Source organism: Eutrema salsugineum, unplaced genomic scaffold, assembly GCF_000478725.1.
Source record: "Eutrema salsugineum unplaced genomic scaffold, Eutsalg1_0 scaffold_10, whole genome shotgun sequence".
NCBI lineage: Eukaryota > Viridiplantae > Streptophyta > Magnoliopsida > Brassicales > Brassicaceae > Eutrema > Eutrema salsugineum.
The window spans coordinates 3,324,231-3,335,227 of record NW_006256908.1 but is presented as its reverse complement, the minus strand read 5'-3'; the positions used below and the strand labels follow the sequence as shown (position 1 = coordinate 3,335,227).

The 10,997-nt window shown below is 46.5% G+C and overlaps 1 protein-coding gene and 1 non-coding gene across 2 annotated transcripts in view; both read left to right on the top strand.

Annotated features, from left to right (window-relative positions):
* The first annotated feature begins 1,623 nt into the window (after positions 1-1,623).
* LOC18027420 (heavy metal-associated isoprenylated plant protein 1) overlaps positions 1,624-10,997 on the top strand; it is a 22,046-nt gene continuing 12,672 nt past the window's right edge. Inside the window, exon 1 of the mRNA XM_006409765.2 lies at positions 1,624-1,809. Within this exon, the coding sequence (XP_006409828.2) occupies positions 1,624-1,809 (186 nt within the window). The remainder of the gene's footprint in view (positions 1,810-10,997) is intronic.
* Positions 8,478-8,584, top strand: LOC112081708. Its single transcript, XR_002896630.1, has one exon. It is a non-coding gene; the product is annotated as a small nucleolar RNA R71 (small nucleolar RNA).

Here is a 10,997-nt window from a genome sequence, read left to right as displayed (position 1 = left end):
TAAACGAATGCAGAATGATATACACAAGATGCATATGTACAGGGTTTGAAGTCGATACCTTAGTCGGAGAGTTCTGATCCCAAGTAGTACGAGGGATTTGATGTTGAGCAGGAGGGTGTGGACTAACGTGGTGGGCTGCTCTCCGAGGGTTCAGGTAAGAATGCCGAGGCAGGGTCGATCCAATCTTCTTTGCCTGGTGGAAACTCCGGGTTCCTTGCGTTTGAGCTTTCCCCAACCTCCTCTTGTGTAACCGGTGCGGTTGAGGTCGCCGAGTGCTTGTCCGGAGAAGATGGCCGTGTGAGCTGCTTTACCTTCTTCTTCAGGTGCCTTACACAGTCCACCAGAGCATGAATGGTCTTGTCCTGCCACTTACACCACTTTTGGAGAGTGTTCACTCGCAAATACAGCTTCTTGGTGTGGTATTAGGGCTCACCCCACACGTATGGATCAAAATGATATCGGCCTGCTCCCATCCTTCTCTCAGCGTGCCGTTCTTCTTCATTCTCACATCCGGCCGGGCCGTTCTCGTTCTAAGGCTTGTTGGGAACGGCTTTGGTGCACTTGCGCATATGTGGGTCGAGAGATGGGTTGTACAGCTGATCTTTGAGGACGTAGAAGGAGACGTTGCACTGCTTATCAAGCATGGTGAGGCCTCGGTTAGGCAAAAGAACCTGTGTGCCGTCTCTGTGCATCAGTGTGAAGTTGTAAACCCATCTATCTCCTGACTTGCCTCCAAAGAAACCACTTTTACCTAGGTATTGCTCATCAATGAAACTCGGCCTCGATGGTGAATCAGGGAAAATGAACCCTTGAGCTCTCAAGATCTTAGTGACAATCCAACCGTTCTGAAGCCTCCTTGCTCCCTTCTTCTTTCGGTCACACCACACATTGTGTCTATAGGTGAGCATTTAGATCGCAAAGAACGCTCCTAAAGATGGTACATGCATTGGCCCTTGGAACTCCTTCTTGTTCTTCATTTGAGTGATGAGCGGCTTAAGTCCAAGTCCCAACAGTTCAAGCTCGGCCGTGTGAATGACACCAGGGTTGTATGTAGAGAAGAACGTAGAGGCCAGGACCCGGTTGGTGTATCTGATCGCAGGGTTCCTGATGCAGCTCGTCTTGCTCTTGCCTCCCAAGTAAGGCCCAAAAGATATCGTTTCCCACAAGGCGGCCAACTCATCACGAGGGTACACAAACTTGTCAAGCGAGCTTCCATTCCTTTCAAACCCAAATATCTCATCAAGCTCTTTGAAACTGACCTTGTAGTGCACGCCTTCCATGTCAAACTCAATGTGACCGAATCCTTTGCCATGTAAACGCTTGGGATCTCTCTTGGGGTAGATGACAACCTCCAAAGTGGCAAGAAACTGTTGTGTGATCCCCTCATAAGCAACATCGCTCATCATGAAGAACTCGGCCAAGCCCATGTTTTGAAAGATGAGGGTAACATCATCGAGTATCTCAAGCTTCCTCAACAGCTCCATATCAGGGAACCGACCTTGAGCCACTCTTATAGAGTTAAAGTGGTCCAAGTACTCCTCAGTGGTCGGGAAATGTTCTTCCTCGGGCTCGGGCTTTGGTTCCTTCTTGGCTCTCTTGGCACAATCGGGTTCATGAGGAACTATGGCTCTCAGCTCATCTCCATCGTTCTCAGTGGCTGCCTGCTTCCCATTTCTTCTTGATTCAAAGGCTGGAACCGGAGGGAGCTCGGCGTTCCTTGCTCGCTTAGCGGCTGGCTCACCATCGGATCTCGCGGAGGGTTTCTTGCTTGTTCCACCATTGCGTGCCACGGCCACGGCTTTCCCTTTCGTACTCCTCCTCTGGACCTCATTTTTGTTTGTCTCATGAGTGGGAACAGCTCTGTCGCCGGTCATCTGCAAGGCAGATCCTCAAAGAAACCGTTAGAATCAAGTACAACGACAAGCACAAGTTTCTGAAGATAGCAAGTACAGAGCTTTTTCTCTAACAAGATCATAGTTATAGCTTTGTCATTCATCAAAGAGAGAAGTAAGAACAAGCCAGAACAACCGATTAGAGACAAGTTATCAAGACATTTCAGCTCAAGCACACAAATCATCATTAAGACCGATTCCAAGCGCATTTTCTCAAGAATTTTAAAAACTCAAGAACAAGTGATTTTCAGAGCAAAGACCGGTTTTTCTTGTGTTGTCTATCCTGATGGAATTTTTAAAATTGTTCCCAAAGGCCGATGTGTTCTAAAAGAATCGATTTCACATTTTACAAACAATTAAGCTCGCAAAGAATGAAGGAAAAAGATGAGTTCTTTAGGATGCAGATACCTTTGGGAATACAGGATTCAAGCTCAACGAGATGCTTATGCTGAATAGACAACACCCTAACGAGTCTAGAGCGCTTGGAATCACAAGAAATGGATGAGAAATGAGAGAGTTGTGTTCGTGAAATGCAGAGAAAAGAGAGGAGAAAGCAAACTCTGCGGTTTATGGCTCGGGATGGAGGTCGGTATGGGCGGTGTCGCGCTTTCCAGCTGGCGTTTGGACTGTAGTGGGACTGGTCCCCCCTTCTCCTTCAGCTGCGACCGTTGACCCGCGCCAAAACCAGCTTTGACCAGTCGTTTAAATTCAAATTACCGCGCAAAGCTTCCAAATGGCGCGACAAGAGGAATGACGTGGGCCGTACGGACTAGAACGATTTTTCTCGTGTTTTCTTGAGTGGCCTTGACTTGTTCCACCCCGAGGGCACCAAGCCGAGTGGTTCTAGCTCAAGTCCACAAAAATTTCCCCCGCGGCCTTCAAGTCTTTTCCTTGGGTCGCGCAAACCCTCTTCTTTGACTCAAGTGTCTCAAGTGTTCTTGTTTTTGATCGTTCATGAAACCGGGCACCTCGGCATGCTCCACCATGAGGGTATCATGCCGAGGTCACTTGTTTTAACGATGAACACTTGGTGATGGGGGTTTAAATGGTCCGGCCTTGGTGTAAACTGGTCGCGGCCTCGATCGAGGTTTTAGACCGTTTGAAGTGAACTTTGCCCCTCGGTATAATCATACCGAGGTGTTTACACCGTGGGCCTCCCCCACATTTAGTCATTTCACCACATAACTTTTTAGGCACGGTCATGATGAAATTAAGTCGAGGAGTTTAGCTGAGGTTCTCAAGCTATCACTCGGTAAAAGGTGACCGCGGTATGTATATACTGAGGGTCGATACCGAGGCTAGGTACGCTCTAGGACTTAATCCATCAGGCCATGTCTTTTTCAAGCTTTTTCTTACTCTCATCATCAAGATTCACCACTTAACTCCTGAAACACTTAACAAACCCTTCAAAAAGTTTCAAGTAAAAAGAAAAAGAAGATGAAAAAGGAAATATGTACAAGGATAAGCTTGGGGTGTCTCCCAAGAGCACTTTGTTTAACGTCACTAAGTTTGACTTTCCATACCTTTTCAGGCTGATTCTGGTTCAAGAAGAGGAACTGAGGTAGCTCCCTCTCTTGTTTCTGATGCCAAGCAGTGCTTTACCCTCTGACCGTTTACCACAAAACCTTGTCCATCTTTTCCTTTTAGAACGACCGCTCCATACGGCCTCACCTCAAGAATTCTGAACGGACCGGACCTTCTAGACCTCAGCTTCCCAGGGAATAGCTTAAGCCTCGAGTTAAACAACAGAACTTGGTCCCCTTCTTTGAACTCTCTCTTGTGTATCTTCTTGTCATGAAGCGCCTTGGTTCTTTCTTTGTAGATCTTAGAGCTCTCAAAAGCATCTAACCGGATTTCCTCAAGCTCATGAAGCTGTAAAACCCTCTTCTCTTGTGCGGTCTTGATGTCAAAGTTCAGAAGTTTCACTGCCCACAAGGCTTTGTATTCCAACTCAACCGGTAGATGACAGCTTTTCCCATAGAGCAAGTTAAACGGTGAGGTTCCAATGGGGGTCTTGTACGCGGTTCTGTAAGCCCACAAAGCATCATCAAGTTTCTTGCTCCAATCCTTCCTAGATGAGCTCACGGTTCTCTCCAAAATGGCCTTTATCTGTCGGTTAGAAACCTCGACTTGGCCACTAGTCTGCGGATGATAAGGTGTGGCCACCTTGTGCTTTACCCCATGCTTCTTCAAAAGACTCTCAAGAGTCTTATTGATAAAGTGGCTTCCCCCATCACTGATTACTACTCTTGGAACTCCAAACCGTGGGAAAATGATACTTTTGAAAAGCTTTACCACCACTTTTGAATCGTTGGTTGGGGAAGCAACGGCCTCGACCCATTTACTCACATAGTCCACCGCGACTAGGATATACTGATTTCCGTATGAGCTCACAAAGGGACCCATGAAGTCAATGCCCCAACAGTCGAAGACCTCGACCTCAAAGATTGGGTTTTGGGGGATCTCATTCCTCTTGGATATGTTACCGTGCCTTTGACAAGCCTCGCACCTTGATACCACATCTTGAGCGTCCTTGAACATAGTCGGCCACCAGAAGCCGCTTTGCAAAACCCTGGCAACCGTCTTGAATGCGCCTAAATGACCACCATAAGCTGAACCTTGGCATTCTTGTAGCACCGGATGGGTCTCGTCTTCGGCCAAGCATCGTCTATAGAGATGGTCCTTGTTAAGCACGTAAAGATACGGCTCATCCCAATGATATCTCATCACATCTCTAAGGAACTTTTTCCTCTGATAGGCATCAAGATCCGGTGGCTCTAAACCGCAAGACAGGTAGTTCACAAGATCCGCGAACCATGGGAGGCTTCTTTCTTTGATCGTGTTGGCCTCTTCCACCTCTAAGTAAGACCGGACCAGCATGAGATGTTCCTCTGGTAAAGCATCATCTATAGGGACCTTTTCTTCAATCCTCAGCCTTGAGAGATGATCTGCGGCCCCATTTTCTATGCCTTTCTTGTCAAGTATCTCCATGTCGAACTCTTGGAGCAATAGGACCCATCTCAAAAGCCTCGGCTTAGCATCCTTTTTAGACATCAAGTACCTCAAGGCCGCGTGATCAGTGTAAACCGTGACCTTTGATCCAACTAAGTAACTCCTGAATTTGTCAAATGCAAACACAATGGCAAGCATTTCTTTCTCGGTGGTGGCATACTTTTCTTGAGCTGAGTCTAAGGTGCGGCTTGCATAGTAGATCACATGGAGCTTCTTATCTTTCTTCTGCCCCAAGACAGCTCCCACAGCGTAGTCAGATGCATCAGTCATCACTTCGAATGGTAAAGACCAATCAGGAGCTTGTACAATAGGTGCACTGATCAAAGCCTCCTTGATCCTCTTAAACGCTTCCTCACACTCTTCATCAAAGATAAACTCCACCTCTTTGCACAATAGCCTAGTTAAAGGCCTAGCTATCTTGGAGAAATCCTTGATGAACCTCCTATAGAACCCTGCGTGCCCAAGAAAGCTTCTTATCCCTTTTACAGAATTCGGAGCTTGTAGGTTCACCATCACCTCGATCTTGGCCTTGTCTACCTCAATACCCTTCTCTGATACCGTGTGCCCCAAGACAATTCCTTCTTGTACCATGAAATGACACTTCTCCCAGTTCAAGACAAGCCTATGCTCCTCACATCTCTTTAGAACCTGAGAAATATTAGCAAGACATTCGGAGAAAGAGGAGCCGTATACGGAGAAATCATCCATAAACACCTCAAATTTCTCTTCAATTAGATCAGAGAAAATGTGCATCATGCATCTTTGAAAAGTGGCCGGTGCATTACCCAAACCGAAAGGCATTCTCCTATAAGCATAAGTGCCGTAAGGGCAAGTGAATGTCGTTTTCTCTTGGTCTCTTGGATCTATTGGTATTTGGAAGAATCCAGAGTATCCGTCGAGAAAACAAAAATAAGGATGATTGGCTAACCGTTCAAGCATTTGATCAATGAATGGTAAAGGGAAATGATCTTTTCTTGATGCAGAATTCAATTTCCTATAGTCAATGCACATGCGATGGCCGGTTATAGTTCTTTGGGCTATGAGTTCATCCTTATCATTTTTTACCACCGTGATACCACCTTTCTTGGGCACAACGTGCACAGGAGATACCCACCGAGAGTCAGAGATTGGATATATGATCCCTGCCTCAAGGAGCTTTAGTATCTCCTTCTTAACCACCTCTTTGAGGTTCGGGTTAAGGCGACGTTGGTGCTCAATAGAGGACATGGCTTGGTCCTCCAGGTGGATCCTGTGAGTGCATATATCAGGAGAGATTCCTCTTATGTCGGCCAAGGAATACCCTATTGCTCTCCTGAATTTCTTGATTTCATTAAGCAATGCACGTTCTTCATGTTCAAGCAAGCTATCGTTTATGATCACAGGGAAAGTAGAGTTCAAGCCTAAAAACGCATACCTGAGCCCTGTTGGTAGAGGTTTTAGTGCAACAGGGGGCGCGTCCGCCTCGTTCCAATCGGCATCGAAGCTGCATTGGCCCGGAACAGCTTCCTCGGCCTTTTCCTTGTTCTTGCGCGGTTCACCATCGGCCTCGGTATGAGTTGCCACGGCCATGATATCCCGAGGTGTCTCCTCTGTTCCCATGGACCCCTCGCTGTCTAAGATGTCGAGGCCACTCTTCCTGAGCTCCAAAAACCTCGCCTCAGCTCCAAGTCCCCTCGGTTGGTCCAAAAGTTGCTTGTACACCTCGCTTTCCTCGTTCAAGTACCCGTGCTCGCTTTGTTCATGTGTCAAGACCACTTGTAATGGGTCTTCTGCGTTTAACTCTTCTAGGAGCTCATCAGCTAGCTCCTCCATCACTTCCACATAGAAAACCTGACCTCCAATAGTCGGTTTCTTCATCATCTCTTTCACGTTGAACTTCATAGTCTCGGAACCGATGTGTAGTTCAATCATTCCTCCTCTCACATCTATAATGGCTCCTGCGGTTGCTAGGAATGGTCGGCCCAAGATGATAGGGTCTAATGGTTCCTCGTCCATCTCAAGAACTATGAAGTCCGTGGGGATTTCTATCTCACCGATCCTCAAAGGCAAATCCTCAAGCAAACCCACCGGTAAGCGAACCGATCTATCAGCTAGTATAAGAGAGATCTTGGCCGGCTTGTAACTCTTGTATCCCAATCTCTTGGCCACCGTGTATGGCATCAGGCTCACAGAAGCTCCTAGATTGCACAAGCAGTTTGAGAACTTCAAGTGACCTAAAGCACATGGTAGGGTAAAGCTGCCCGGATCGGATAACTTCCTTGGTATAGATCTCCTTTGTATTATGGCGCTGCATTCATGGCTCAGTATTACCATACCCTGGAGTTCCTTTGTCTTGTTGAGGATCGCATCCTTTAGAAACTTCCCAAGCTGAGGTATAGCTAAGAAAGCATCTATAATGGGTAAGGTGAGTTGCGTGTTCTCCAAGTGTTTCTCAAAGACCGCTTTGGCTTTGTCTAAGATTTTCTTTTTGAAACGCCCTGGGAACGGTATCTTGGGTTGGTAAGGTGGTGGTGGAACGTATGGCTTTTCAAGCTCAGTCGTCTTTTCCACCTCTTTTCCTTTGTCCTTGATCGGTTCTTTCTCAAAATCTTCTTCTTTACACGCATCACCTGAGGCTGCCTCCCCCTCTGATTGCTCATTGGCCTCAATGAGCTTAGTCTTAGGCGTTTGAGCTTGTAGTTCTTTACCATTCCTCAATGTAATGGCGTTCACATACTCCTTGGGTTTTGGCTCCGGTTTACCTGGTAAAGCCGGGCCTCGGGATGATGTAGAGGCTTGGTTCTGCTTAAGCTCTCTAATGTCTTGCTGCATTGTCGCGTGCTGGCTCTCAACTCTCTGCTGACCCTGTAACAGTTGCTGTAAGATCCCACAGACATCGTTCCCCATCTGATTCTGACCCGTTCCCTGATTCTGTTGCTGATTACCCATCGGCTGCGGATTGAACCCTGGTGGAAACTTGTGATGCTGCGGTTGGCTGGTGAAGTTGTTACCCTGAGCCGCTTGATTCTGCTGAGTGTAGCCGTGCTGTTGCCCACTAAACTGTTTCTTGGGCTGGAAGGTATTCTGATAAGGAGCCTTTTGAGCATAGCTTTGTTGTTGTTGCGGAGCAGGGTACACTTGATCTTGAGGGTTAGCTACATTCGGGTTTCTGTATAAGAGGTTTGGGTTACTGTTGTAGTTGTTGAACCGCTGATACCTCTGCTGATTCCCTATGTAGTTCAGCTCCTCTTGAGTTAGACCATCTTTGTTTACATTATCAAAACTTGGCCCTTGCTCATAAACTCGCCTACAAAGTGTATTGGCTTTTGAGTCGCCATCAGAACCTTGTCAAGCTTGCTCTGAAGCTCTCTTATATCCTTTTTCATACGCTGTTCTTCACCAGAGCCCTCTGTACGGTTCGCTCTATCAAAGTCCTCGCCATAAGTATCATTAGACATGGCTAGGTTCTCGACTAGTTCCATTGCCGCATTGATCTCTTTCCCAAGAAAATTTCCATTTGAGGCTGTATCTAGTTGGTTTCTGATCTTGGGGAGGGCACCTCGGTATAAAGTACTTAAGAGGGATGCCTCTGAGAAGCCGTGGTGTGGGCATTGGTTAGTGTAGCTTCTAAACCGTTCCCAAGCCTCGCTAAAGCTCTCGTTGTTGTGCTGCGTGAAGCTTGATATCTGGTTTCTGAGCTCAGCCGTGCGTGATGTGGAAAAGAATTTTGATAGGAACGCCAGTTTACACTGCTCCCAGGTTTGTATAGAACCCCTCGGGAGGTTCTTTTCCCACTGGTGAGCTTTATCACCGAGGCTGAATGGGAACAAGCGTAGCTTGAAGCTATCTTCCGAGACACCATTGATCTTGGTTAAGTCGCAAACTCGGTCAAACTGATCCAGATGCTCAAGAGGGTCTTCTCCGGCTAGACCGTGGAACTTTGAGTTCTGCACCATATTGAGGAGGGAAGCTTTAACCTCAAAGTTGTTATTTTGAACCGGTGGAGCTTGAATCCCAGCTCGGTATTGGTGCGCATTAGCTCGGTCGTTCTCTCCAACAAAGACCAGAGGAGGTTGTCTCTGAGCTTGTGGCGGTGGCGGATGAACATGGTGAGCTTGTTGCTCGTTCCTATTAGCTTGTTGTTGGTTTTGCTGAGCAAGCCTCTCGTTCCTTTGAGCCTGTTGTTGGTTAACATAGGCTTGTTGTTCATTCCTGCCTGCCTGCGCCTGATTAGCCTGAGCCTGGTGCTCGGCTTCTTGAGCCTGTTGCTCGATCCTTTGCTGTTCTGCCATTCCAAGTCGTTCAAAATGCCGTTCCCTCTCGCGAGCTCGCCTCTTAATCCGGTTGATGTTGTTGTCGTACGGTAAAGGCGGTTCTGAGCTCCGAGACCTGGTTTTCATGCACCTGAAATCAACACAAGAACTTGCAAAGAAGTTAGTAAAACAAAGAAAGGTAAAATCTTGAACTCAAAAACAAACAAGAGTCTAATGCTCCGACAAGTTGGCAACGGCGCCAATTGATAGACACGACTTTTTAGGTCTCAGGGCTATCAATCCCCTTGTCAAAGTAGCACAAAGAGGTATCAATCCAGACAAGTCAACGAGACACTAGACTATGATGTTTGTTCATTTAAGTCAAGACAAAAGGTGAAGGTTTTGAACTAAGCTAAGTAACAAACGACTAAGCATGAAAGGTAAAGCAAATGATTAGATCTAAACAGAGACAGGATGCAAATAATAACTAAACGATTCAGATGATGATAATATGTAATAAAGCAAGGGACTTTAGACGAGATACTTGACTCGGGTGCTTCCAAATTCAACTAGTGGGTTAATGAATCAAAACATCAAGCGGTTTCATTTAACTTTGAACTCAAGGCATGTTAATCTTCTCATGAAAGTATTAAGCATCTAAACTGATCCTCCTTCATACCAAAAATGTCTTTTGAGAAGCATCGAATCAATCAGCAATAAGAATCAGTTCAAAAATGTCATTTAAGAGAACAAACTATCACTCTCGCGATGAAAGACTCTTAAACCCTTAACCGAGTGGTTCAGACATTTCTACAAACACTTTTGATGCGAGATATGTCTCAGATCTGAACCTCAAGTGATGTGCTTGGATCCAGCCTAGAGATCTCGTCGGTTAAGGAATGAAACATGCAAGACTAGACACCTAAACCCACTAATCTACCTTGAAAGCACCCTAATCTACTCATCTAAAGCCGCTTAAACGACTACTCACTAATCATAACGAGCTCACTAAGTCCTTTGCAAGACGTGTAGCTGGTCATGATGAGGAGTTTAATGATAGATGATAAAAGAAATAAAGAAAGAACAAGATTTCTCATGCAAAAACGAGATATCGGATTAGATTCATCAAGTTTCACCAAAGAGGCAAGTTCTTAAAGCTAAAAACAGATAAGAGATAAGATGATTAGGTTTTTAGTCTCGAAATGTATATATAGCAAAGGTAAAGTGTCGCGGGTCAGCCCGGAACAAACCGGGTACTGAACCGCGTTCTTGGGCTGATGGGTGAGTGCCACGGTGTGTCGGAGAGTGAAGCCGAGGTCTTCATGTCGAGGAGTGCACGTGAGTCCAGATCCAAATGAAGATCTCGTGAAGAATACGTCAAGAATATGCATGAACCCTAGTCTTTGATCCATCTTCACGTGTGTGTTCTTGAGCAGCTTTGTTCTTGATTCTGGGTTTGTGACAATGGACCTCGGCATAAAATGCCGAGGCGCTTAGACGTCGAGGGGTTCGGGAGAACAGGGTCTGGCATGCACGCCGAGGTTGCTACACCGAGGTGCACGTTCAACACTTAGTCGTTTCCAGCTTCATTTCTTACGTGTGCATGCCTTGATTCCAACGTGCCGAGGCGTCAGCACGAGGCCTAGTTCAGAATACTCCCAAAATATTAGCCTTGACTTGGCCGATGTCGAGGTAATGATGCCGAGCCCTGAGAAAACACTTAGCGCGTATCGCGACATATTTGGGCTCGTATCGACCATGTCGCCTTCCGGAAGCAGTAACTTTCGACCCACGACTCCAGATGCTCTGAGACCAGTTCCATAGTCAAGGTGACTCAATAAGCTCGAACTTTGGTGAAGAA